Source organism: Dendrobium catenatum, unplaced genomic scaffold, assembly GCF_001605985.2.
Source record: "Dendrobium catenatum unplaced genomic scaffold, ASM160598v2 fragScaff_scaffold_793, whole genome shotgun sequence".
NCBI classification, from domain to species: domain Eukaryota; kingdom Viridiplantae; phylum Streptophyta; class Magnoliopsida; order Asparagales; family Orchidaceae; genus Dendrobium; species Dendrobium catenatum.
In genome coordinates, this window is record NW_021319255.1 from 588,889 (window position 1) to 613,785 (window position 24,897).

The 24,897-nt window shown below is 35.2% G+C and overlaps 2 protein-coding genes across 2 annotated transcripts in view; one reads left to right on the plus strand and one right to left on the minus strand.

Moving 5' to 3' along the window:
* Window positions 1-16,084, plus strand: part of LOC110116693 (MAP3K epsilon protein kinase 1-like) — a 73,653-nt gene extending 57,569 nt beyond the window's left edge. Inside the window, exons 19-25 of the mRNA XM_020850382.2 lie at window positions 82-165; window positions 297-1,087; window positions 8,522-8,919; window positions 9,015-9,149; window positions 14,970-15,376; window positions 15,457-15,571; window positions 15,659-16,084. Of these exons, the coding sequence (XP_020706041.1) occupies window positions 82-165; window positions 297-1,087; window positions 8,522-8,919; window positions 9,015-9,149; window positions 14,970-15,376; window positions 15,457-15,571; window positions 15,659-15,835 (2,107 nt within the window). The 3' untranslated portion in view covers window positions 15,836-16,084. The remainder of the gene's footprint in view (window positions 1-81; window positions 166-296; window positions 1,088-8,521; window positions 8,920-9,014; window positions 9,150-14,969; window positions 15,377-15,456; window positions 15,572-15,658) is intronic.
* Window positions 16,085-20,744: 4,660 nt separating this feature from the next.
* LOC110116689 (probable leucine-rich repeat receptor-like protein kinase At5g63930) lies at window positions 20,745-24,897 on the minus strand. The gene is made up of 4 exons (XM_020850378.2): window positions 24,331-24,897; window positions 23,066-23,326; window positions 22,111-22,986; window positions 20,745-21,350 (listed from the first exon to the last, which is right to left on the minus strand). Exons 1-4 carry the CDS (start codon window positions 24,743-24,745, stop codon window positions 20,884-20,886), a joined length of 2,019 nt encoding a protein of 672 aa, XP_020706037.1. The 5' UTR covers window positions 24,746-24,897; the 3' UTR covers window positions 20,745-20,883.

Sequence of the window (24,897 nt, forward strand, 5' to 3'; positions counted from 1 at the left end):
TTTTTTCACTTCTATTACTGTAATACCTTCTGTTTCAAAATTCTTTTTATGAGTTAAGTTTAGAAACTCTCTTCTTTTCAGTACCTTAACACTGCAAATGTTTATTGCCTGTCGGGGAATACCTGTGCTAGTGGGTTTTCTCGAGGCTGATTATGCGAAGTATAGGTATGTGATTAGTTGTTTTCCTACTATAAGAAGTATGCTTCTGTCACTACGTACTTTATTTTATAGGGTTGTATTTTTTTCATCGTTAAACTTATGGAAACTATTTTGTGACTATCGATCTGAATCATCAGGGAAATGGTTCACCTTGCTATAGATGGCATTCGGCATGTATTTAAGCTCCAACATTCCACTCCAAGAAATGACTTCTGCCGTATCGCTGCCAAGAATGGAATTCTTCTTAGACTTGTCAACATTCTTCACAGCATGAATGAGACAGCTCGCTTGGCATCTGTACAAAATGGTGCAGCTGCACGGCCCAGATCTGGTCCATTGGATGTTCCTCACACAGTTGTAGCTGCTGAATCATTTCATTTATCAGCTTCTACTTCAGGGCCTGTTGCGAACATGTTGGAGATGAAGCAGTTTTTTGGAGACGCGGATAAGAATCATCTCGGCAATGCTCCACTGGAGGCTTCATTATCTTCTAAGGCATCTGAAATTGTTACAGAAAATTCTGGGAACACAACTAACAGAGGGTCTTCAGCTGCAGCTTCAGAGGAACATGAGCATTCGGGTCTCTGGAAGCCTGATATTCATCGATTGGAAGCTGACCTGATTAGGCAACAAAGGTCGACTGATTGTGCTAGCAGAACTTCTACGGACAAACCTATAAAGCATGTGGATCTTACATCAAATGGACATCCCAGTAGTGTTAACACATTGTCTTCCCAAAAGGAACAAGTGCGCCCACTGCTGAGCTTGTTCAACAAAGAACCACCTTCTCGAAATGTTTCTGGGCAGCTTGATTATGTGCGCAACCTTCCTGCTCTAGAAAGACATGAAAGCATATTACCCCTTCTACATTCTTCAGCGGAAAGGAAAACAAATGGAGAACTTGAGCTTTTGATGGCAGAATTTGCTGGTAAAGTGTTTTTCTTTCTTTCAGCATATTATACTATGACAATGTGCACCATGACAGCATGTTATTAGTTCTAAGAGGTCCTGTTAGAGTATTCAATTTATACTAAAGTTATCGAAATTATTTTGGGTTAAAAATAATCGCTATAGTTTATCAGTACCTTCATTTCCTGCTGCGCAATTCAAAAAGGACTGAAGTTCTTTGGTGTGATGAAGTAAATTTAGTAATGCCAATTCAAGAATTTAAATTCTCTGAAGTTCTTTTTTACACAGAATGTTATATGCTCCAGTTTTTAACATCATAACTATAAGAAACAATAACGAGACTGCTGAGGCCTGGTGAACCTATCCCAATCATCTCGGTTGTCCATTTGAATTTCCCAAGGCGATACCCACACATACATACATTAGGAAGATTTCACTTTTTATCATTTCACTAATGATAAGCTTAGTGGTTCCTATCATGTTAGGTTCGCTGAAACCCTATAAATATTTTTGTTGACTTATTTTCACCTATGTGATCCCACTGCCATGTGGAGTTTCATATTTTAATATTTTTCTAGTGGATATTTGCATGCTTCTGCTGGTTGTTCTGAATGCTAATTTTTCTTACAATATTGTGTTGAGAGCTATAATTTGTCTTCCAGACTACATTTGTTTTGCTCTTGAAAGATATATTGATCTTCTATCCATTTGGGGGTGGCACAGAATAATTAGTCCCTTTATGGAGGTGTATTGAGGCATTGAACATGTGATTTGGGCGTGCATACCCTAAGTGGGACCCACATCAACAGGCTTGTGTGTAGCCTTAAGTCGACTAGTTAATGACTCATTGGGCATGTCAAGAAATCTTCTATGAAAATAAAACATAAAATGATTGTGAAACAACCCCCTTCTCCCTTAAGGTTAGCCATATATGTGCATTTTATAGGGTCAATGTACTCCCATGGGGACTCTTGATCTTAAAAATTTCCAAATTTCTTAAGAAATTGATGGGAATATGTCAAGTCCATGTTGGTCCTCTGAAATTTTAATTTTGTTCGATATGAAGTCTTATCTAGTCCCACTCATTCTGACATTGGAACTCTGCTGTGGTTTCATAAATAATGGAGATGGACAAAATATGAAATTCTATCATTTTTTTTTTTTTTTAAGTTTTGGAAACCTTGAAGGCCAGAAGTGATATAGAAATATTTTATGGTACCTAAAGTAAAATCTTATTATTTATATGTTTTCTTGTATTTTCTTTAGTTATATTGATTGAAGCTCACCCACAGAGTGGAGACCGAATTTATATTTTGCTCACCAGAGCTTTAATTTTGCTCACCCATGGAGTGGAGACCGATAGGGATCAACATGAGCACCCTTCTTGGTGTAATGGGGAGACATCCCCCTATAGTGAAGCGTTATTATGCTGAACTCCTATAGATGAGACATATGCTCGCCTTTCTTGATGTGGTTTAAGGCCTATGGTTACTTTTTTCTGTTGGCCAATTTTTGACCCATGTACACCTTATTAACTCAGCAGGTTTGCTGTTGCCAGATATATACCTTATTACTTTAATTTTCCTGAAACTTACATACCATGCATTTTTTCTTGATCACTCCTGGGCCTCCCTTACCTGGAGAATACAAGTCTCATCGTTGGTTCTCTTTGCCTCAAAAGTTTCAAACCCAGCCTCTGATTAAATTCATGCAAGTATTTGCACAAGCTCGCCTCATGCAAAACCTTTGACTAAGATTTCATACTTTTAAATCTTAATCTACTCCACCTTTGATAGCTATCAACTGATAAGTGCAACCAAATTTAACCTTTAGTCTACCTTGGTAATTAGCTGGGGTCTTAAATCCCACCCTTTGGCTTTCCTTTAGTGTCACGACCTGACCCGAATACTTGAATTAATGAGGCAGGAACGAAAGTCAGACGGGTGTAACATTTCATTCAATTTCATAAGCAATTTAACTTCAACTTCTCAATACAACTGAAGAGCCACTATTACAAAATTTTCATAAAACTACTTATACCACTTTTCAATCTAATATTTATATCAATCATAAATTATCCGTTTTCGTTTGTGTGACGTCTTCTATAAACGTCAGAAATGCCACTGGAAATTACGGTTTTTCCTAGTGTTATATGTTCAGGTTTAGCTGAGAAGAGGCTACCCATAGTTGCTGACTTTCTTCTTGTTGATAAGACTAGAGAGGGTGTAATACCCAAAAATTTAGGTAAAAATATAGATTTGGATTAATTAAATTAATCTGAAAATTTATATTTAAGTTTAAAATTTAATTACTATTAATTATTATTAATAGATAATTATTGTAATTGTTAAATAATTGTTAATTATTAAGTTATTAATTATGACTTTACTATTTATTTTTATTAATTATTAACTCAAAATAGTATTTAAGTATTAACTTAACGTTAGTTTAAATTAAGCACTGCAGTAGAAGTAACTGAATGTTAATTAATTAAAGTATAAAGTTAATATATAAAAGCAGTTAATTGTCCCATTATTTTTCTTAAAACTAAGTTACTCTTTTGTTTCCTAAAGAGGTTTGCCACGGCTATTGAAAGGAACAAATGGCTGTGAGGGTTCGAGTATGAGCATCATTTAGTTATTTTGCCTCTTTTACATTCTATATTTCACGCAAGCAGAAGCCGAGGAGTCTCAAAGTTTTGCTTGCGGGTTCTGTGGGAGCGGCTGGCAGAGTTCGTGAAATGCAAAACGGGGCAGAGTGCTGGAGAAGGTGAAGTATAGAAACAGAGTTCTGCCATGAATTTAAGGGCTCGGTTGGTGGAGTAATAGTAGAGGAAGGGAGAAGAAGAAAAATAGAGAAATTTAGGGATGAAGTAAAAGGAAAGAGGTAAGTATGTTGGTTGTATTATAAAGTTTATAGTTGTTTTTTAGATTTCATGAACTTAGTAAAAAAAAGTTTCTAAAGATAATTATATCGATTTTGTTAGGATTCAATTGGTATATAAGGAGGAGAGAAACTGATTTCGAGGTAAATTATTATGTTAGTATAAGTTGATTTTATGCAATTTATTTGAATAATAAATTGTGAAAATTATAGAATTAGAGAGGTGAATTGTAGTTAATTTACAAACAAATAAAAGTTCGAGGTGTCATATTGAAGAAACAACTCATCAAGGATGTACGTAATGCAATTTTAATTTAAAAAGCAAATGTTATTATTTTATACATGTACACTTGTAATTTACTGAATTAAAGGGAAAATTGTGTTTAAGTTAATGATTTTGCTAGAATATGTTCATAGCCAAGTATTCAAGTATGAATAATCATATGTGAATTTGATAATTTTACACTTAAAAAGTTATATAAAATGTGTAAATAAATATTTTCTTAATTGATCATCAATGATTTTGCTAGAATATGTTCCTAGCCAAGTATTCAAGTATGAATAATCATATGTGAATTTGATAATTTTACACTTAAAAAGTTATATAAAATGTGTAAATAAATATTTTCCTAATTGATCATATGTACTATATCATGTAATGTCTACTTATTCTCTTATTGCAAGAAATATAGTAGATAGAATTCTTATATGAAAGCATGAAGCATGACAACAAATATAAGTTCTAAATTTTGAAGCCTAATGAATATCAAATTAAGGAAGGTTGGCTATGAAATGATATGATACCCATATGGCAGGTGGGGCAAAAGAGACCCTGAAAGAGGCAAAATTGACCTATATGTAGTTTTTTTTTTTTCCTATGAAGATATTTATACTTCTATGACTTATATATTGTTCAATGGTGATAATGTCAAGTTTAACTTGACTCCATTCAATATTCTTATTAAAACTAAATAAATAAAAAATGATAGCCATAATCTTAGAAGATTAATTATGATATTATGTACATGCTTTAAATAAAATAAAAGATTATCATAAATATGATTTTAGATTATTTTGCAAATATTTGTGAATTTATTCAATTATGATTTCAATGTCTTTTTTTTCTTATAATCTTGCATATAATTTCATATTCAAATTGCATAACTTTATGAGCTTCATAGCTCACCAGTTTTATGCTAGTTGTTGTTACAGGGAAAGGCAAGAATAAAGTTGAAGCAGATTAGGCTCCGTTTATTGAATATTTATGTTTATTATTTAGCAGTGTTTATGAGTCTTCATGTGAGGTATGTAAACAGTCAAATTGTGGTGATGTATTTTGATTTTCTTAGTGGCTCTGTAATTATTTACGTGATGCAACTAGGACTATTTAGATGCTTCCGTTTATTTAGAAAATGTATTGTTCAAGAAATGAAATATAAATAAATATTCCGGTTATTGATTAGATGTTGAGAATTATAAATGTTAAGTTCTTTGTGACACTCTGCATTGCTAGTAGGGGTATCGTGGGGTGTTACTTGAATTTTGGAGGCCAACCTTAGAGTTTAAAGGGTTTCACTTGAGTGGATTTAAAATTGAATATATAGAGTGTAATATTAGTAGTAATAGATCTAGTGGAGGATTGTGACTTTGGGCGATCAAGTCATTAATAAGAGTACACGTTTTAGATATATTGGGTTTATTATTCAAAGTTATGGTGAAATAGATGGGGATATTATTAGTAGAATTCAAGTTGGATGGTTGAAGTGAAGGAATGCATCGGGCCTGTTGTGTGATAGAAAGTACCCCTCAAACTTAAGAAAAAATTTTATAAGATGGTGGTGAGACCTGCAATGCTTTATAGTGCATAATGTTGGCCATTAAAAGAAAAGCATTAATTTAGTGCATAATGTTGGCCATTAAAAGAAAAGCATAAATTTAAGTGTTGCACTATACTAAAAAAATACTCTAATTGCTCTATATTTATTTAGCACTCATCTTCTAGTGCAATGATTTTTGTTGTAAATGTTGATGACATTCTACTTGCTTGAAGCGATACTTTTGATAGTACTAAAATAATATAATCTCTATAGAAGTTATTTATTACTAAGATTTAGGGTGTCAAAAGTACTTTTTTGATATCAAGTTTGCAGATGGCCATGATGAAATTCTCTCTAAAAGAAATACTTCACAAACCTTTTTGAAAAAGTTGGTCTTTTTTAGTGTAAGCTTGCTAACGTCCCTATGGAAATTCTGCAATCAACCGAGGATGATGAAAGCTATGAAGATTATTTTATTTTAGTAATGTCTTGTTGGTGAGGTTATCTATCCATCGCTGGACTTGACATATCATTTTTTGGTGTGGTTTGTCCATATATGCAAAATCTCTTGAAGAAAAAATGAGATGTCCTATGGATTTTTAGATATATCAAGAAATTTCCTAAAAATTATTAAGTTTATCAAAAACATTCTAATTTAAGTATTGAAGATTAATCTAATGCAGAGTATGATGGATTAAGGATAAAAATTCTACTTTAGGACATTGCCTTTGTGGGTAGATATCTTACTTCTTTGAAAAGTAAGAAGCAGATTGTTATTGTTAGATTTAGTGTTGAAGTTACATGCAAGGTTATTGCTCATTTTGCTTGTATAATGATGTAGATAAAAACTCTCGTAGAGGTATTTGGCTTCTCTAACTTCCATTAAAGAGCTAAACACATTGAAATGAATTGTTATTTCATTAGAGATACAGTTTATTAATGAAGATCATCACTCCAAATCTCCAGTAAAGACAAGTTAGATAATAAATAATATCTTTACTAATGCTTTGACCTCTTCATTTTTTCTTTGTACAACAACAACAACAACATCAAGCCTTTATCCCACTGCGTGGGCGGCTACATGAATCATTTTTTCTCCATTGTGTCTTATTAAAAGTCAAATTCTCGTTTAAATCTAATAAAGAAAGGTCATTCCTAATATTTTCTAACCAAGTCTTTGTCTACCCCTACCTTTCTTAACACAAGTCAAATCTAATACCTCTACTCTCCTAACCGGGTTATCGGAAGGCCGCCTTTTTATGTGACCAAACCATCTAAGGCGACTCTCTCTAATCTTATCTTCTATTGGAGCTACTCCAACCTTTTCACGTATATGCTCATTTCGTATCTTATCTCTAAGGGTAAAGCCACTCATCCACCTAAGCATCCTCATCTCTGCCATACTTAACTTAGTATTATGCTTCTCTTTTAATGGCCAACATTCGGCACCATAAAGCATTGCAGGCCTCACTACCATCTTATAGAATTTTCCCTTAAGTTTGAGGGGTACATTTCTATCACATAACAAGCCCGATGCATTCCTCCACTTCAACCATCCAACTTGAATTCTGCTGATAATATCCCCATCTATTTCACCATCACTCTAAACAATAGATCCAAGATATCTAAAACATTTTTTCTTTGTAATAAGTTAAAACTTATTGATATATACGCTTTGAATCAAGGTTGAGTGTTATCCTAGGAAAATGCTGTATTAAGAAGCACTTTCTTTGGATAGCACTAGATTAGGAAGATATGTTTTATTATTTTTTATTAAGAATGTTCTCTTTAATATTATTTTCCTTTTATATGCTTCTAATATTGCTATATGTAAGCATCGATATTCAATCAGTAATACACAAGAATTTTCTCTTTAGATGAGGCTGAACCAAAACTTATTTTTATGCATGCTTATTGTTAGGTATTAGTCCTAGATTTAGGTTGTATAGCTTAGGTGTAGCTATTTGTATAGCTTGTAGAAGCCTATTTATAGGCTTTAGTTTTGTATTAGGAGGTAGCCAAGAGAATTAATGAAAATCTGAGGAAGTTGGTTCACGGTTCTCCCCCTCTCCTCCTCCTCCTCTCTCCCTCTCTAGAGATCTTGCAAGAAGATCTCTCAAGAAGATCTTCCTCCTTTGGTGTTCTACACTTATTACATAAAGTGATTTATTTGTATCTTTAATCTTGTTTGCCTAGACAATTATATTTTGATTATATGATCTTCAAATGGAATATCAAAATCATCCATATTTTTGACATCATTAAACTATTGACATTCATTATTTCAAAAATTTTAGTGATTGTTTGTTCATCCATCGGATGCGTTGAAATTTCAACTTGAATAGCTCCGATTGCACATGTTGATGACTGCTGGGGATTTCAGTTACCTTGCGATAAAATATATCAGTTGATGATATCTTGCATGTATTGGGTATCTTTTATTTGTAAAATACTTTGGCAAAAGTTGACTTTTAAAAGGGATTATGTATGTCATCCAATCATTTTTTGTATTTTACGTATGCTTGATAAATGGTCCAATCATCATGCACCTTTAATTATCAGTTGTGATATTGAATTTGAAGATTATACAGAGCCATAGATGCAAAATATAAAAAAAAAAAGGAAATTTATCCTTTCAACTCCTGAGAAAATTGCATGTTCTCTTTGTTATATGACGTGCTTTTATATTCTAATTTTGATCGCATGTTACAGAAAAAAAAAATATTTTTTTCTTTTGTTCTGCTGAACTGCAGAGGTTTCTAGACAAGGTAAGGAAATTGAACGTGCTGATTTCAACGGAAAGCTGTCTAAGAGGGCGAGCACGAAGGTTTTACCACAATCCATAGGTTCAACAACTTCGAATGAAGGTGCCTCGACATCTAGTGTTGCTTCACAGACAGCATCAGGAGTTTTATCTGGGTCTGGTGTTCTGAACGCTAGACCTGGTAGTACAACATCTTCTGGATTACTTTCTCAAATGGTGTCATCTCTAAATGCTGATGTGGCTCGAGAGTATCTTGAGAAGGTTGTAGATCTTTTGCTAGAATTTGCTCAAGCTGATTCTACTGTAAAATCCTACATGTGTAGCCAAAGCTTGCTGGCTCGACTTTTCCAAATGTTCAACAAGATAGAGCCCCCTATTCTAACAAAGGTGAGTTTGAAGTTGATGCTGATGATATTTTAGCATTTCTTTTATGATACCAGGGGTGAATTGCTGTGGATTTACGTTTTTCTTTTACATTTCAGATCCTCATGTGTATTAATCATCTTTCTGGGGATCCAAACTGTTTAGACTCTCTTCAGCGTGCAGAGGCCATCAAGCATCTGATTCCTAATCTTGGACTGCATGAAGGACCTTTTGTCTCTCAAATACATGGTGAAGTAAGCGTGCTAACTTTCTAAGATTAATTAAAGTGATTTTACTTTAAAAGGATTTTGGATTATAATAAATTGTGCCCGTGCTTTGGGGATGGAGATGGACAGAAATAAAAATGCAGACACTTTATTTCTAACAACAGAAATATATGTGTTAGAAGGATGAAAATACATTGAGGTGTTATGAAGATTTAGATTGTGTTGCAAAACTATTATCCACTTGCTAGTCTTTTTCAAAATTTTCAACCGAAATTTCTCTTGGATCAGCGGGAAAGGAACACTATAAAACTAGATGGCCTCATGAAAATTTAGTTGGAAGCATCTTGGAACTGCATTGTCATAAATACTGTTGGACACTGCCCCTCTTCCTCCATCACCACTACCTTGTAGCTTGTCGTCAGGTTTTATAATAAATTTATATTATCTCAAACTGAGCACAAAAAATAAACTCTTATATTTTTTTTACCAAATCAAACAACTCTAAACCATTTCAAACACTTCACATTTATTTTATATTGTATTTTGTTCCCCCAATGTTATTTTTCGATACACCGAACAACCCTTAACTCAATCTTGATTAAACCTTGTAAAATATAGTATTCTTGTCTTTATGCTTCTTTTATCATGTGTGTTTCATATATAAATGTGAGATTCTAGTTATTTGTTTCTCCTAGGTTAATTTTGTTGCTCTTTTTAACACTCACAAAGAGAGAATTGTGTAATTTCATTGTACTATAGGCATTATTGAGAGAATATCATTATGTTGTACTATGTTTCTGAGCTTGTATCTAAGGTTAAGACATGTTGAGTATGTACACCATGCTCAACATGTCTTGACCTCGGATACATGCTCAGAAACATATATAAGGATCTTGTTTTGCCCGCCTTTTAATTGAAGCTTGTACATTCAAAGTAGCTTGCAGTTGGAATGTACTTTACTAACTTCCTATGCAATGGAGACCGAACACTATAATAGGTATGATTATAGGTACCTTTTAATGACTTCATGTTGGTGATGTTCTTATTTGAATAAAAGGATGCAATAATTGTAGCACGTTAACACGTCGTCGAACGTGCACGTCGTTACCATAATTGCTGACTCGATTCGAAGAAAATAATTGGAAATGAACGAAAGAAACTTACGCTCGTAGTCAGTTGGGAACCCTCGTCGGTTACTTCTCTCACACAAGAACGAACCCTGCTCGTCTTCCGTCCGAACTCCTCCCACGTAAACGAGATCCGAACCATGTTCATCTTTTGTTCTTTCCGCCTACCAACCTGGCTACCTTCCATCAGTTCCTCTACCTCGATTGCGGCATCCAAAGCCACACTGCAATCAAACTTGAGCCAGCCCTCCACTCCAACCTTCGCGAGTGAACCCAGATCTCACCGGTCGTGAACAACACTAGCACGGTGCCCACACATATCCCGTGCTGCACTTCCCAATTCTACCTGCAACCGCACACAAACACGCTCTCATGTGCAAACTTGCGGACACAGCATGCCTCCCGGCTGTCCCATGCGAGAGCGAAGTCATATGCCTCCTCTCGCTTGCAACTGAACCTCTACACCCTCCGAACCGATCTACCTCTCACTTTGACGCGTCCGACTCCTTTGCACTAACCAACTAGATGAACTGATCCACCTCCCTCTATATCTGGACGGCAAATGAAGCCTAATCCTCCATTTCTTGTTTGAAAATTTTTAAATAAAAGCCTCTTTGCTCTTGCAATTGGGAGAATGGAAAAATAGAACTTATGCTCACTTGCAAATGAGATTTTTGGCTCTCTAGCAATTCCATTTGAACGCTCCCTGTTGTCGTCTGCTTCATTTCACGTGAGACCGAACACCTGCCATGTTCATCATTGCACGACATCTAGCTCAATCGCGCCTTACGCGCAGCACCAGGCCGCTCTGCCCTTCCCTAGCGCGGCACAAGTTGCTTTTCTCTTCTTGATTGTGTTAACGAGCCGTTCCAATCAAACTCTCTCTCCCATGCGAGCAGGGCCCAGACATTCCCAATTCCGCCTTGCACCTCTGATCCATGCATAGACGCTCGAAGCAACACCTCTCGTCCGCCCCTATCTGAGCGAAGCAGCACCTCTCGGACCAGCAGCCCAATCCGCCCGCCTCTACCTCCGATTCGTCGAGCACACATGTGGACTTCTGATTCCCCTCCCGTGTCTCTCGCGGGTCTATTTGCCTGCCGCTTAACTCTTTCACACGCAGGCAAAGCCGAACCTTCCTCCGCCTCCGGCTCCCTCACACACAACCGCCCCTAGCCACTCGGACCACCTGCTCCTTTGTATTCGAAGTCAAACAATCAGCCTTCTTCTAATCTTCCTTGTGTCCGCTTCCCTCCTGATCTTCTGCTTTCTTGATTTAAAACATGAGTGAGGGATTTATTGTATATTATTATTATTATTATTATTATTATTATTATAACTAATAATAGTAATAAGTAATAATTATTATAATTATTAGTATTGATAAAAGAGAAGGGAGGAAACACCGTGATCATCAAATTTGAGGAGTCAAAGATGTATACCGGGGTCGAGCCTTCCCCTAAAGCCCTCGATCGTTGATTTTAATTCAATCGAGCAGACCTAAAAGGGCAAGTGTCCTCCCCAACCTCCCCTCGCGGGGAGGAGTGCTGAAATGTTGGGAAATCGCCGAATTACCATAATCGCTAAATTGGAGGACTCAAAGACCAATACCTGTGTCGATTTGCTTCCCCGAAGCCCTCGATCATTGATTTTGATCCAATCGAGCAGACCTAAAAGGGTAAGTGCCCTCCCAACCTCCCCTCGCAGAGAGGGTGGGGAGCGTTGAGAGGTTGTCGAAATTGCCCTGAAAAGCCATCAAATTTGTCTCGAGAGATTACTGAATTTCCCATGAATGATTGGAGAATAACTCATTAATTTTAAAATAAATTTAATTTAACTAAACAATTAATTTTAAATCAAATTAATTTAAAGTTAAAACTCTCTTTTAAACTAATTGATTAATCAATCTCAAATCAAATTAAATAATTTAAATTAATTATAACAAAAAATTAAAATTTATTTAATTAATCAAATTTAATCAGAATTTAAAATCTAATTGAACATTAATTCAAAATATAATTTAATTTACTAATTATTTAATTGAACTAATTAATTTAAAATTAAAATATTTTAATTAACAAAACCAATTAATTAAATTTAAATCTCCAACTTAATTGAACTAATTAAATTAAGCAAGAAAACTTTTAATTAATAAAACAAATTAATTAATGAATTAAACACATTAGTTAATTAATTAACTAACTAACTAAACAACTAATCAGTTAATTAAACATTAATTTGATTTGCTGAATAACTAATCAATTAATTAATAACAAATTAAAATTCATGTTTAATTAATAAATAACTCAATTAATTAATTAATTTTAAAATTCAATTTAAAAATAAATCTTTAATTAAATGAATTATTGAATTAAAACGTTTAAATTAATTAGATTAATTGAGCAATATGTTTTAAATTCAATTCATAATTTAATTAAAAATCAAGTAATTTTAAATTAAAATTAATTAATGAGCCGTGAGGTTTATTTTAATTTAAAATATGAACTATAATATAAACTAAATTAACTAAGAAATTTAAAATGCAAGTAGAAAACACCGAGGGGAGAGCCACTTTGGTGAATTTTGCATTTTTTATTAAAATCAATAAAACACAGAAAAATCAATGTTCACATCAAATAACCTATGTACAACTCACACCAACTAATAACAAACTCCTAAAATTAAGAAAACACTAAAACAAAAAGAAAGGTTCCAAAAATTTTAATGTAAACCCCTCCAACTCCTAGCAAGCTCTAGATCCTGGCAAGCTTCAGCTCTTAATAAACCTTGTAGCTACATGCTCCAGCTCCTGAAACTGCTAGTCACAAAAATCTGCAAACAAGTAGATGAAAGTCAGCGCATAATTGATATTAAGAACAAAATTAATATTGGAAATAACAAACAAGTAAAGCTACTACTACATGCAAAACTATTGTTGAGTGAAAACTAGAATTGTAGGCGAAACAAAGTGTTGGAAGCAAGGTACTGAAACTAAAACAACGGTACTAAAGAAAGACAAGCTACTAAAGTAGGAAATAAAGCATTGTAGGTAAAACACTGGTGCTGGTGTCAAAGCAATGAAGGGTGCAAAGATAAATGTTTGCTGCTAAAACCACACTAGCTAAAACCCCCATAATCCCACTATACCTAGAGAATTCTCAATTCAGTTATATACTCAAAAATTTTGCATAGAAAAATCCAATTTTTAAAAATTTGATTCATATAATCAAAACGTTCAGAATAAAGCGTACAACATATTAGAAGTTATGTGATAAAAGCATCATGAAACTCAGGAAAAATACATTTTTATCTATAACTTTTTATAAAATATCTGGATTGAATTATAGATAGGGGTTCAGAAGTCTGCCTCGTGCCCTATAATATCTTGAATGGACCTGACTGATGAATCCTGAGCTTTGGCATCTGAAATCACTCTCTTTCCTACTCTCTCCTCTTCTTCTCTCTTCTCCTTTTCTTCTCCGGCAAATGGCTATGGTGAGGTGAATTAAGCAAATCATTTTAGATATTTTATTATTTTAAAAAACTACTAATATGACCTTGCACCACAGCCTCAACTCCGCAATGCCACTGTGCTCCCAGAAAATCTTCCAGATTATGCTAGAATCTTTCCACTTGAGACTTGGCGCCAGGACGACGTTACCCGCGCTACAGCGCACATTCATTTTCCCCTCTCCACCCGAGAGCTTAATCCCACAGTGCTGCCCAGCCCGACACATAGCGCTTATAGGGCAATTTTGATACTTTAGAATTTCACTTCTTGTTCACTTAGGGTCTCCTTAAACACTCTAAGGCGGATAATTACAAATTAAATCAAAATCAAATAAAATTTTAGTTTGATTAACCTTAATTACCTGGATTTCAGAACAGTAGATATTACACTTCATTTTTTCATTGATTGCTTGGAAATCAATTCAAAAGAACTTATTCAAATTGGCGTTTTTTAGATTTTTTTTAAGTTTTACACTTCATATGATTTATCTCTTTTTATATATTTGGATTCTCCTTTTACCTTGGAGATGAAAGGATGCTACTTTCTCTTTAGGTGCTTCAAAACCTCTTAATTTGGGTGGTTTTTCCATAAGAAATGTGGGATATTATTCATATTGTGTTTATATGAGGATATTTTCTTCGGCAAGGAATCTCTTGTTAGCTCGATCTCTTTTATTTGGATTTATTCTCAAAAAAGTGCCTGGATAAATCTCAAGAAATTGCTTGTTAGTTTTATTAATGGGATATCCAAGTCTTCCACCAAAGTTTTGGCTAATTACTCATATACTTCTTTCCTTCTTGTTTGATCACCCTTAATGTTGCTTCACTAAAGGTAGATGCACTTTGGATATCCTTATTGCTACTCATAAGATTATCCGCTCCACTCTTAAGAAAATGAAAGATCCAATGGCGGCGATTTAGAAAGATAGTTGCTTTGTCCCACTCTTGTTTGCGTGAAGATTACAGAAGCACAATTTTTTATGCTGCTATTTGAACGGCCAGGCTCAAATAGGACAACTTCATTATTTGATGATTTAAGTGTCTCTCTGTATTATTTATAGTTAGCAACAAGGAACAACATATTTGAGTGTACCGTACAATTTTCGTCATGAGTCTTCATTGTTTTATTAATTAGCAAAACTATACACCTGATACACAAATGGAGATGCAGGAAGACTGGTCTCTGATCTCATTTTCACTAAAATTTCAGGTACTTAGTGCATTATTCAACCTTTGCAAAATAAACAAGAGGAGGCAGGAACAAGCCGCTGAGAATGGAATTATTCCCCATCTAATGAACTTTATTTTGTCTGATTCAAACTTGAAACTGTGGGCATTGTCTCTGCTTTGTGACATGGCCTATGCTTCCCGAAACTCAAGGGAGCAGTTGAGGGTTCACGGTGGATTGGATGTATATCTAAATCTATTGGAGGATGAAGCATGGGCTGTTACCGCATTAGATTCTCTTGCAGTCTGCTTGGCTCATGACAGCGACCACAGGAAAGTTGAACAAGCTCTACTGAAGAAAGAAGCTATTCAGAAGTTGGTGAAGTTCTTCCAGAACTGCCCACAGCAATATTTTGTGAATATATTGGAGCCATTCTTGAAGATCATTACGTATGTGTTTAATATTCATCACTCCAACTTTCATCCTTTAAACTATACTTGTCTATATTATTTCTACTCAAATCATATAGGAAATCGCCGCGAATAAATACTGCAATGGCCACCAATGGGCTTACTACTCAGCTCATTTCAAGACTAGACCATCAAGATGCTATTGCGAGACTCAATCTTCTTAAATTAATCAAGGTTAGTTTTCTGTTTATAAGTAAAAAAATAGCCGCTATTTTACAGTTTTTTGTTGCACAAGCTTAGTATTGATGTGTGATTCTGAAGGCTGTTTATGAGCATCATCCAAGACCAAAGCAGCTTATAGTGGAAAACGACCTCCCTCAGAAGCTCCAAAATTTGATAGAAGAGCGCAGGGATGGACAGAGATCTGGAAGGCAGGTCCTGGTTAAGCAAATGGCCACTGCGCTGCTAAAAGCTCTTCATATCAATACTGTTTTGTAGATTTGGACTGAAATATCTTTTAATTTGTTAACTTCTCTTTCTTTATCAGGGAAATGTAATTATTTTGCCCCAGTTTTTCCTGTGAGCAAGGCTTGTGATTTAGCTTGGTTAGGTGGTTTTTTAATGAATGAATGTTAATTTGTTTATGATTCTTTTGTTTACTTGCTAGCATTTGATTTGAGCTTACTATGTTAAACACCAGAGATTAAAGTTAGTCATTTATTCAACAGGAAAATATATCTTTTTTTATCATGAATCAAAAAACTTTTAGAAGGAATACTACGTCAATATGGTGAATTTCTTTATGGAAACTCTGAAGACCATTTTGTTTTTTATGTAATATGAATATTTGATGATAATATATTTAGAGATACAATTAATTAGTAGTTTCATCTGGTTTCAAAAATCTGTTGTCTTGCAAGGAAGAGAGGATTTAATCCTATGTTTCATTGACGGGAACTTAATGCTTTATTTGGCATTGTGTTTAGCTATATTTATACTGTTGTATTCTATTATGTTATATCCTATCGGGCTTAGCTGGGTTGGTGGCAAGCATGGTTGAAAATCCCCCAACTCATGTCCGTCGTCTTAAATGGGGAAAAAATAAATACGGATCATACACTTGTAGGGCTATTTCTTAGTTGGCTCGCTGAGGGATTAGTTACGCCGTCATATTCCTCGTATAGGGGTGGCAGCGGGTTGATATTCTATTCTCAAAAAAAAAATCTTTTATGTTATACTCCTAAATCGAGCAAAGCAGGTGATTTTGATGTTGGATAAATTGTTTGATTGTTTGATGATGATGATGATATATTACTAACAAACTTTTGTTATTGTTAACTTGTTAATGCGATTTATAAATTAGTTGTAAAACTTCGTTTCAAAAACAACTTTTCTGAGCAAAAATTTTAAAGCAATTATGAAAAAGCTTACCCAAACAATGCTGCAGATTATGTTAAGGAAAAAACATGACAAATTGAGCTCTAAGATCGAAGGATAAAATGTTTGGAGAGTTGAAAATATAATATTGCTATTAAAAAGATAGTTCTCAATTATCATATAAATTTATTAGTACAAAAATTAAATTCTTTTAAGTTAAAAAGCAGTTTTTACTAAATGTAATAAGAAAATGTAATAAAACAGTTTTTTTAATAAAAAGCTGATTCAAGATGTAGAAAGAAAGTCATCCCAAATGAAGTTTTAGGCTTCGTTTGGGACAGCTTTCTTATTGCTTCATAAAACAGTATTTTAGTATTAATATTTTAATTTTTTTATTAAAAAACCGCTTTAAGAAGTAGTAAGAAATTCATCACAAACAAAGCCTTAGAAGTATTCAATGAGTGCTCAATGACTTAGATTTTGTTAAGCAAAGAAATGAAAAGATTCATGCTTAAGATCAGTTGAACCAGTTAACAGCATCCTGAATTATATCAAACCAGTCAAGATTTAGAAATCATTATTTCACTATTCTCATATCATTCATCTTAATAAAATCTCCTTTGGGAACTTAGTTAATTCATATAAAATTGGACGCAACATTGATAATTTTATAGATTTGCTTGAAATGCAATGATATTTTTCATAATGTTTCCCACAATTTGCTTATTCAAATTATGATTTATCACTACTGAGCTAAACTAACTTTTTATGACCGCCTCGAAAATAAATTTATATTTTAAGTCCTATCAAATGCTATTAATAATAAATCAATCTTAATATTAATTTACATTAACAAAGGAGAGATTTAGGGCATATTTGGTTCAGCAGTTGCTCTTGTTAGGTTAGCTCAAAAGGGTTTTTTTTCCTCTAAGTTTATCTCTTGGATAAAGGCCTGCATTACTAATGTTTATTTCTCCATTTATGTGGTAGGTGATATTGAGGGATTCTTTCCATCCTCTAATGGTTTGAGTTAGGGCTTTCCTCTAAGCCCTTTTTTTTTAATAGAAAATTGTATTAATAAAAAAGGCAGGAGTACAAAGTTAACAGCCCAACACGTAAGACACAAATAGTAGATACTCAAAACAAACATAAGAAACCAAAACAAAAAAAAAGGGCAAAAAATTCATCGAACGGGGACTCAAAGATGGAGGCCCCCATCACCAGCCAAAACAGCAACGCACGGACCATCCATAGGTGACCTAAATCGATCTCAATCCATCCAATGCTGAGATACCCAGGTTGCCAACCAACACAGTTGACGGGACAGTAAGGACCTCCTTATCATCATCCAGTAAACCTTCAAAAATCATCGACGAAAATGGTCAAGCCAAAACACAAACCTTAAATCTTTTTTTTCCTTTCCTTCTTAGCCCTTATTTATTCTATTTAGTTAGGGATTTTAAGGTATTATATCTAGTGACTATTATATATATCATATCCTTTATGTTTGAAACTAGCCTCTTTTTTTAAGGTGAGTAAATATGATTGTAAAATACATAATTTTATATATGAAATAGGAAATATAATTTTTTTTTCTTAGAATTTGGATAATTGCATTTATTGAAGCTAGGGAAAATAGTACAAATGCTTATTCTTCTAAAAAAAATTAAGACTTTAGGGTGGGCAATTGTCCACCCTAAACTCTTCTTGGTTCCACCCCTACTTTATGCGGATGATCTACTGATGTTTGGGAGAGATTTCATTCATAATTGCATTTCAATGAACCACATCATGAAAACTTTTGTTGATGCTATTGTTCTTTATGTTAACCTTGAGAATAGTGTTGTTATTATATCACCTAAATCCCATATTTCTCATGAAATATGTGAGACGCTCTATATTAATTCCAATAGCTCCAAGCTCATTTATCTTGGTCTCCCTATTTCCCTCAAAAAAGTCAAGATTGCAGTTTTTCAACCCGTCAAACTATCTCTAATCATCTTCATGACTGGAAAGCAAAGCTTCTCTCTTTTGTAGGTAGGTTATTTTTCCTTCGATACACGATTTGGAACATTATTGCATATTGAATTCGTAGATCTATCCTACCTAAGCAATGCTGCAAGTTCATTAGTAAAGTCTGTGCCAACTTTCTTTACTTTGGATACTTTGATGCTAGGAAATTGCGCCTCATTTCCTGGAAAAATACTTGTGAGCCTAAACAATATGGTGGGCTTGGTCTTTCAGCTATTCAAGTGCTTCAATATGTTTTTAATTGATCTCTTATTTGCATAATGTGCAACTCTCAATCACCCCTAGTTATATGGCTTAGAGCTTCTTATTGGCTCACTACGGAAACATTTTCCTTTGAAGTTTTTATTTTCGGGAAAATTATATGTTCCATTACTAACTGATAAAAAAAGTTTACTTTCTTTATTACCCCCAATAGCCCCATTTCTCTTTTTTGGGATCGTTGGTGTAATGCCTTGTGTCATAGATTCTTCAAAGTTTTTGATGTTCTATTCCTTATTTCCTAGCAATGCTATTGTCTATGCTATTATCTTAAATAGAAATTGGCATTTTCCTAGAGCTCTTGCTTTTGCAAATGATGCGTCCATTCCTATTCATGATGACTACTCTTGTTGTTTAGGATGGCAAAATTTTGATCTTAATTCTTTTAAGAATTTTTCGTGGGGCTTTTTTAGTGAAGGTTCTATCTATAATTGAAATAATAATATTTGACATAAATACTATGCTTTGAGATACTCGATTTTTACATGGATGGCCATTTATTGGAATCGAAAAACTGCAAATGCTCTTATTACAAGGAATGTTGCGGTTAACAGCCTATGTCCTCTATGCCAAAAATGTCATGAAAGCTCACACATTTTCTTTGAATGTGTGATTATTCCTTTGATGTGATTAGTGATCTCATTCATGGGTTAAAGAATCACTTTATGAGGCCAAATATATTCCAAATTTTTTATTATATCACTGAATTGGACTATCTAATGGCGGATTGCAACAATTTGTACCGCCTCATTACCAGCCGCTCGATAAACTTCATTTGGAGTGAGAGAAATGAGAGGAATTTCATATCTCATTTTTCATGTTCATGTTCCTCTTCAACCTGCAACAAGATTAAGAAAGCTATCAATCTTAAAATCACTGAGTGGAAAAATGAGAGCATTCTCAAAGGGCTAAGAAATATTCTATATATTCTATATATTTATGGTTCAGGTTGCTGACCAACTCTAAAAATCCGCATCCTCAACTTCACATATCACCATTCTGGCTTTTGTTTCTTACGGGATTTCTGATTTATAATTCAACCCTCTTCTTAATGAAGGCAAGGCAGAAGACAAGTCGGATGAAGAAGAATATATTAAAAAAAATTTCCTATCCAGCTCTCACAATTTCTCCTCAGGAATCTTTCAGGGCCACCCCAATTACTCCATTGCTGATGTAAGTCAACATCAAAAGGACTCTGCCCACCATCTCATCAGTGACAACGCAGTGGTAGGCAGTGCGCCAGTCCTCTATGGTTTCTGCTTTTTCTTCTTTCCAGCTATACTGAAAAAGCCTTCCCACAGTCCTCAAAACAAAACATTAAAGACAAACCTTAAGGTCATCTCCAACTAAACTCCAAACAAAACACTGAATGACCTATCTCACCAGCTCTAATCAAACAATAAAACTTATGCTATTTGATTGCGGATGAACAATGAGACATCAATATTAGCGTTGCACTGTTCATCTTTGCTATTTTTCTGTCTCTACCGAATTTGTGGAAGAAATGCACGAAAGAAAGAAAGACCGTTACCTTCGCAAAATGGTGTAAAAATAGAGTTCGATTGAAGATGAATCACAGCATTTTTTAATTTCACGATATTTTGGAGTGAAAAATGAGATTTTCGATTGGAAACGATCTTAACAAAGAACTCACCAAGCTCTCACGTTTCAATAGCTGCCTCACCAACCATCCATGAAGAAGACCATCAACAACTAATACAAACAAGACTAGACTACCATGTCAAAGAACAATTCCAAAACACTGGAACTTCTTCACTTCTCTTACAAGACATAAGAGTTCAAGTAAAATTTAAAACAGGCAGATACATAAAAAAGTCGATTACAATTACAAAAGATCAGTACAGTTAGAAATTGAAGCATCAGTTACTTCCCAGTTCTTGAAGCACAGCCTCCATTGTTGGTCTCTGGCCTGGAATCTCACTTGTGCATATCAATGCAATTCCTGCAAGCTTCGCTGCTTCTGGAATGGAGAAGCACTTGCTGAGTTTCTTGTCAATGAGGTCGTCGAGTTGGCCGGAATCTGCCGTAAGTCGAAGGTGGGTGACCTTTGTCTTGCCGGTGAGGATTTGGAACATGATAACTCCGAAGGAGTAGACATCGCTCTTTTCAGTGAAGCGGCCAGTGGTCGTGTATTCAGGAGCAAGGTAACCCATTGCGGCGCTAGCTTTGAGGGTGGAGAAGACGACATCATCAGCTAAAAGCTTGTGCAGACCAGCTGCAGAGAGCTTGGGAACAAAAGCTTGGTCTATCAGTATCTTATCAGCTGATATGCTTTGGTGAACAAGGGCTGGCTTGTTTACTCTGCTGCTGTGGAGGTATTCAATACCTGAACGAGAAATTATTAGATTAATTTGACTTTCATGGAGAAAGAAGATGTTCCCAAAACAAATTGCTATTGTTCTTCAGAGAAAACTAAGTCCAAGTAAGTTAGGTGATTGATAGATTCGTCATTCATAGAAAAATAATAATATAAAAAGACAATTTTGTCAACTACAACAACAATATTGATTGACTTTAGAGAAATGTGTTGAAGAAAACAGCTGACAAAATGCCTAATAATACAGTCTGAAGGGCTATTTGTATTCTATTTTAGTTGGGTAGCATTTAAGCAAAGACTTAGCAGAGCAGAATTTGGGAACTTTAAATCCTAATTTCTTAATGTTAAATCCCAACATTCACTCCATTTAACGGATTTAAGAATTTCTCGTCTCATAAATCTTAATTATGAAACAAATTTATAACTTAGCAAATATTTAACAGTAGTGATTCAAAACAGTTATCAGATTTTAATCTTCTAATGATTTACTAAGGCTTCGTTTGGGACGGCTTTTTTATTGATTCTTAAAGCAATTTTCTATAATAAGAGAAAATTTTTATACTAAAAAGCTGTTTTAAGAAGCAGTAAGAAAGCCGTCTCAAACGAAGCCTAAATCTGAATTTAGGCAAACATAAACATATATGAACAGTTGAAACATAAAATAGTTCTCAGGTTTTAAATAGAAAAAAATTAGAAATCTTTAACGACTGCATCATTTTAAGTAATGAAAGCTTAAATGCTTTTTTGTAAGAACTATAATTTAGAATACCCTTAGCTATGCCCTTGATGATTGAAACCCTTGTAGACCAATCAAGAATCTTCTCCTTTTCATCATCCTTTGCATCAAGATAATTCGATAAGCTTCCATTGGCAACGAAATCATATAAAAGGAAGCACTCTCCTCGACCTCTGGAACAACAAAACCCTTTCAAACCAACAAGGTTTTCATGTCTGAGTACTGTCAAAGCCTTCAATCCCTTCAAGAACTCAGCTTCCTCAGTCTTGCAGCTTGTCTTAGTAATGCTCTTCACAGCAACAAGACTTCCATCCCTCAACATACCTTTATAAGTCGAAACAAAGTTGCTCTTCCCAAGCAAATTAACCTCAGAGAAATACTGAGTTGCACATTCCACTTCCTCCAAATTGAATCTGAAGCTCTGGACCTCCTGTGAAAATTCATTGCTGCTACCACCTTCAGCCAAAGGGTCCCATCCGTTTGAGTAATCAAGGTTGATGAGAGGAGATGCGCTCTTTCTAAAGACTTCTTTGGGTTGGTCAATGCTAAGTCGGCTATCCGAGAGTTCGAGTGCACTGCCAATCTTTTGTTTCCGACGGCGATACCATACGAATACAAGTAGTCCAGAGATCAGTCCACCTATGGAAACAACAATTACGACGATAATAACTACAATGGCTGAGGATTTGGAACCATTCGAGCAGCGTGAACCCTTGCAATTTCGGCTCAAATCTGCTGACTGAGGAATCTCTCTTGGGAGCAGTCCAGCCGAGGCGTTGGGGCCATATGGCTCAGGTCTGTTTGGATTAAGGAGGTCAGCAGAAGTGCAAGTTTGTAGAGAAGAAAACCCTATACCGCATAGTCCCTTGTTATTTGCAAACTGAAAACCTTTGCTTAGCCTCTGTAAATCTATATCAAAAGTGTTCATGCAAACTTTAGTAAAGAGGTAACACAAAGACAAGAGAAATTGAATTGACAGGGACATTACCAGTGGGGACATCTCCAGAGAGGGAATTGTTTCGAACATCTAAGACTAATAGCTGAGGGAGCAGAGCAAGCTTCCTCGGAATTGAACCGAAGAATTTATTGAAGCTCAAATCGAGACGCACAAGCTCGGGTAAATCACCCAAGCTTGCAGGAATGGCTCCAGTTAGCTGATTCGATTGCAGAGCAAGAACAGAGAGCTTACTCAAAATCCCCAATTGAGTAGGTATGCTACCTGTCAACCGGTTATAGCAAAGCTGCAATACTGCAATAGGAATAGAACACCAAAAATCTTTTAAAAACAGTAGATTCGGAAACTAAGAAGCTATTCATAATTCTATTAAGTGATTAAACGCTTAAAAATTTCCCTACGAATTTTAATAAAGGTTTGCCCAATTTATAGTTATCTTCTGTTGCCCAGATTACAAGTTTCACTGTAATAATGATGAAGAAGGTAATCTGCAGACCCTCTTTCACTGTGCTCTTTTTGTTCTCATATCGATAGAAATCCCCTTTTGTGATGAAAACATAAGAGCAACATATTTTGTATGTAAATCCTAACAATGGCCATTACTGAGTATATGCGAAAAGTTCTTCATAAGGAATTAATTACGATCCACAAATTAACAACGAGCTAAGGTCAAGCAAAAGAAAGAGGCGGAAGAACAAGTAATGCAGGAGAAAAATCATAGTGTTGACGGAAAGGAGTGAAAAGTGGACCAGAAAAGAAGGAACAATATGCAAAATGGTAAAAGATGGAACATTTATAAAGGCCGGATCTTTTGAATATTAATATGCTAAAAAACACTAGGCCTCTGAAATCGGAGCCAGCGATAGACAAAAGAACCACTGAGTAAAATGGAAATGGCATATAATTGAAACTATTAAGAAGATTGCAAAAGAAAGTAATCTTATCTGCAATGAACAAAAAATAACAAAAAAAAAAAGAGGGAAGAGGGAAGAAAACGGGTAAAAACTCTACTTGCAAAACACGCCGCTATAAAGTATAAACACAAACATGCAAAAGAAGCAAACAAGTCTCTCAAATCCTGCTCCATTTTTACGGAGTAAGCTTCTACTACTGGGGCCTTTAGTTATCAGCAAACCTTCTGAAACTAAACTGAGAGAAACCAAACTGAGACAAAATCCTTAAGCAAAATCCAAACTTTATCCTCGAGAACCAAAAGCCATCCTTAGGCAAAATCCAAACTTTATCCTCGAGAACCAAAAGCCACCCTTCAAACCCCAAAGATACTTCTTTGAACTAACCTTGGAGACTAGCCATGTTGCCGATTTCCGACGGAATGCCGCCGCTGAGATTATTAACGTTGAGATAGAGGTCAGTGAGCTCAGTCAGATTTGCAATCTCTTTCGGTATCTCCCCTCTAAGTGCGTTGTAATGTAGATAAAGCCCAGAAAGGCACCTGAGTTCCTTCACCGACGGCGAGATAGAGCCAGAGAGCCCCTTCCCCTGTAATGAGATGTTGGCCACTTTGCCATGCTCATTGCATGCTACTCCCTCGAAGTGGCCACGACAAGGGTCGCCTCCGGGAGTCCAAGAAGACAGGTAATGACCGTCGGGGTCAAGAGAAGACTTGAGTTCCATTAGAGCTCTAAGTTCAGGGTTTCCTTGGACGAGATGGAAGAAGAAGAGCAGAGATAGGGTGAGTAGAGGGAAAGCCATTGATAGGAAAGGAGGATGCTTTCCCTGTTGCTTCTTCTCCGGCTCTCCCTTGACTCCGGTACAGTAAGCAGGGAAGCTGCAAGAGCTCTTGAAGCTGTGAGATAGCGTGCAGTGTGAAGAGGACCTTGAAAAGCCCAAAAGGGCAGGGAAAA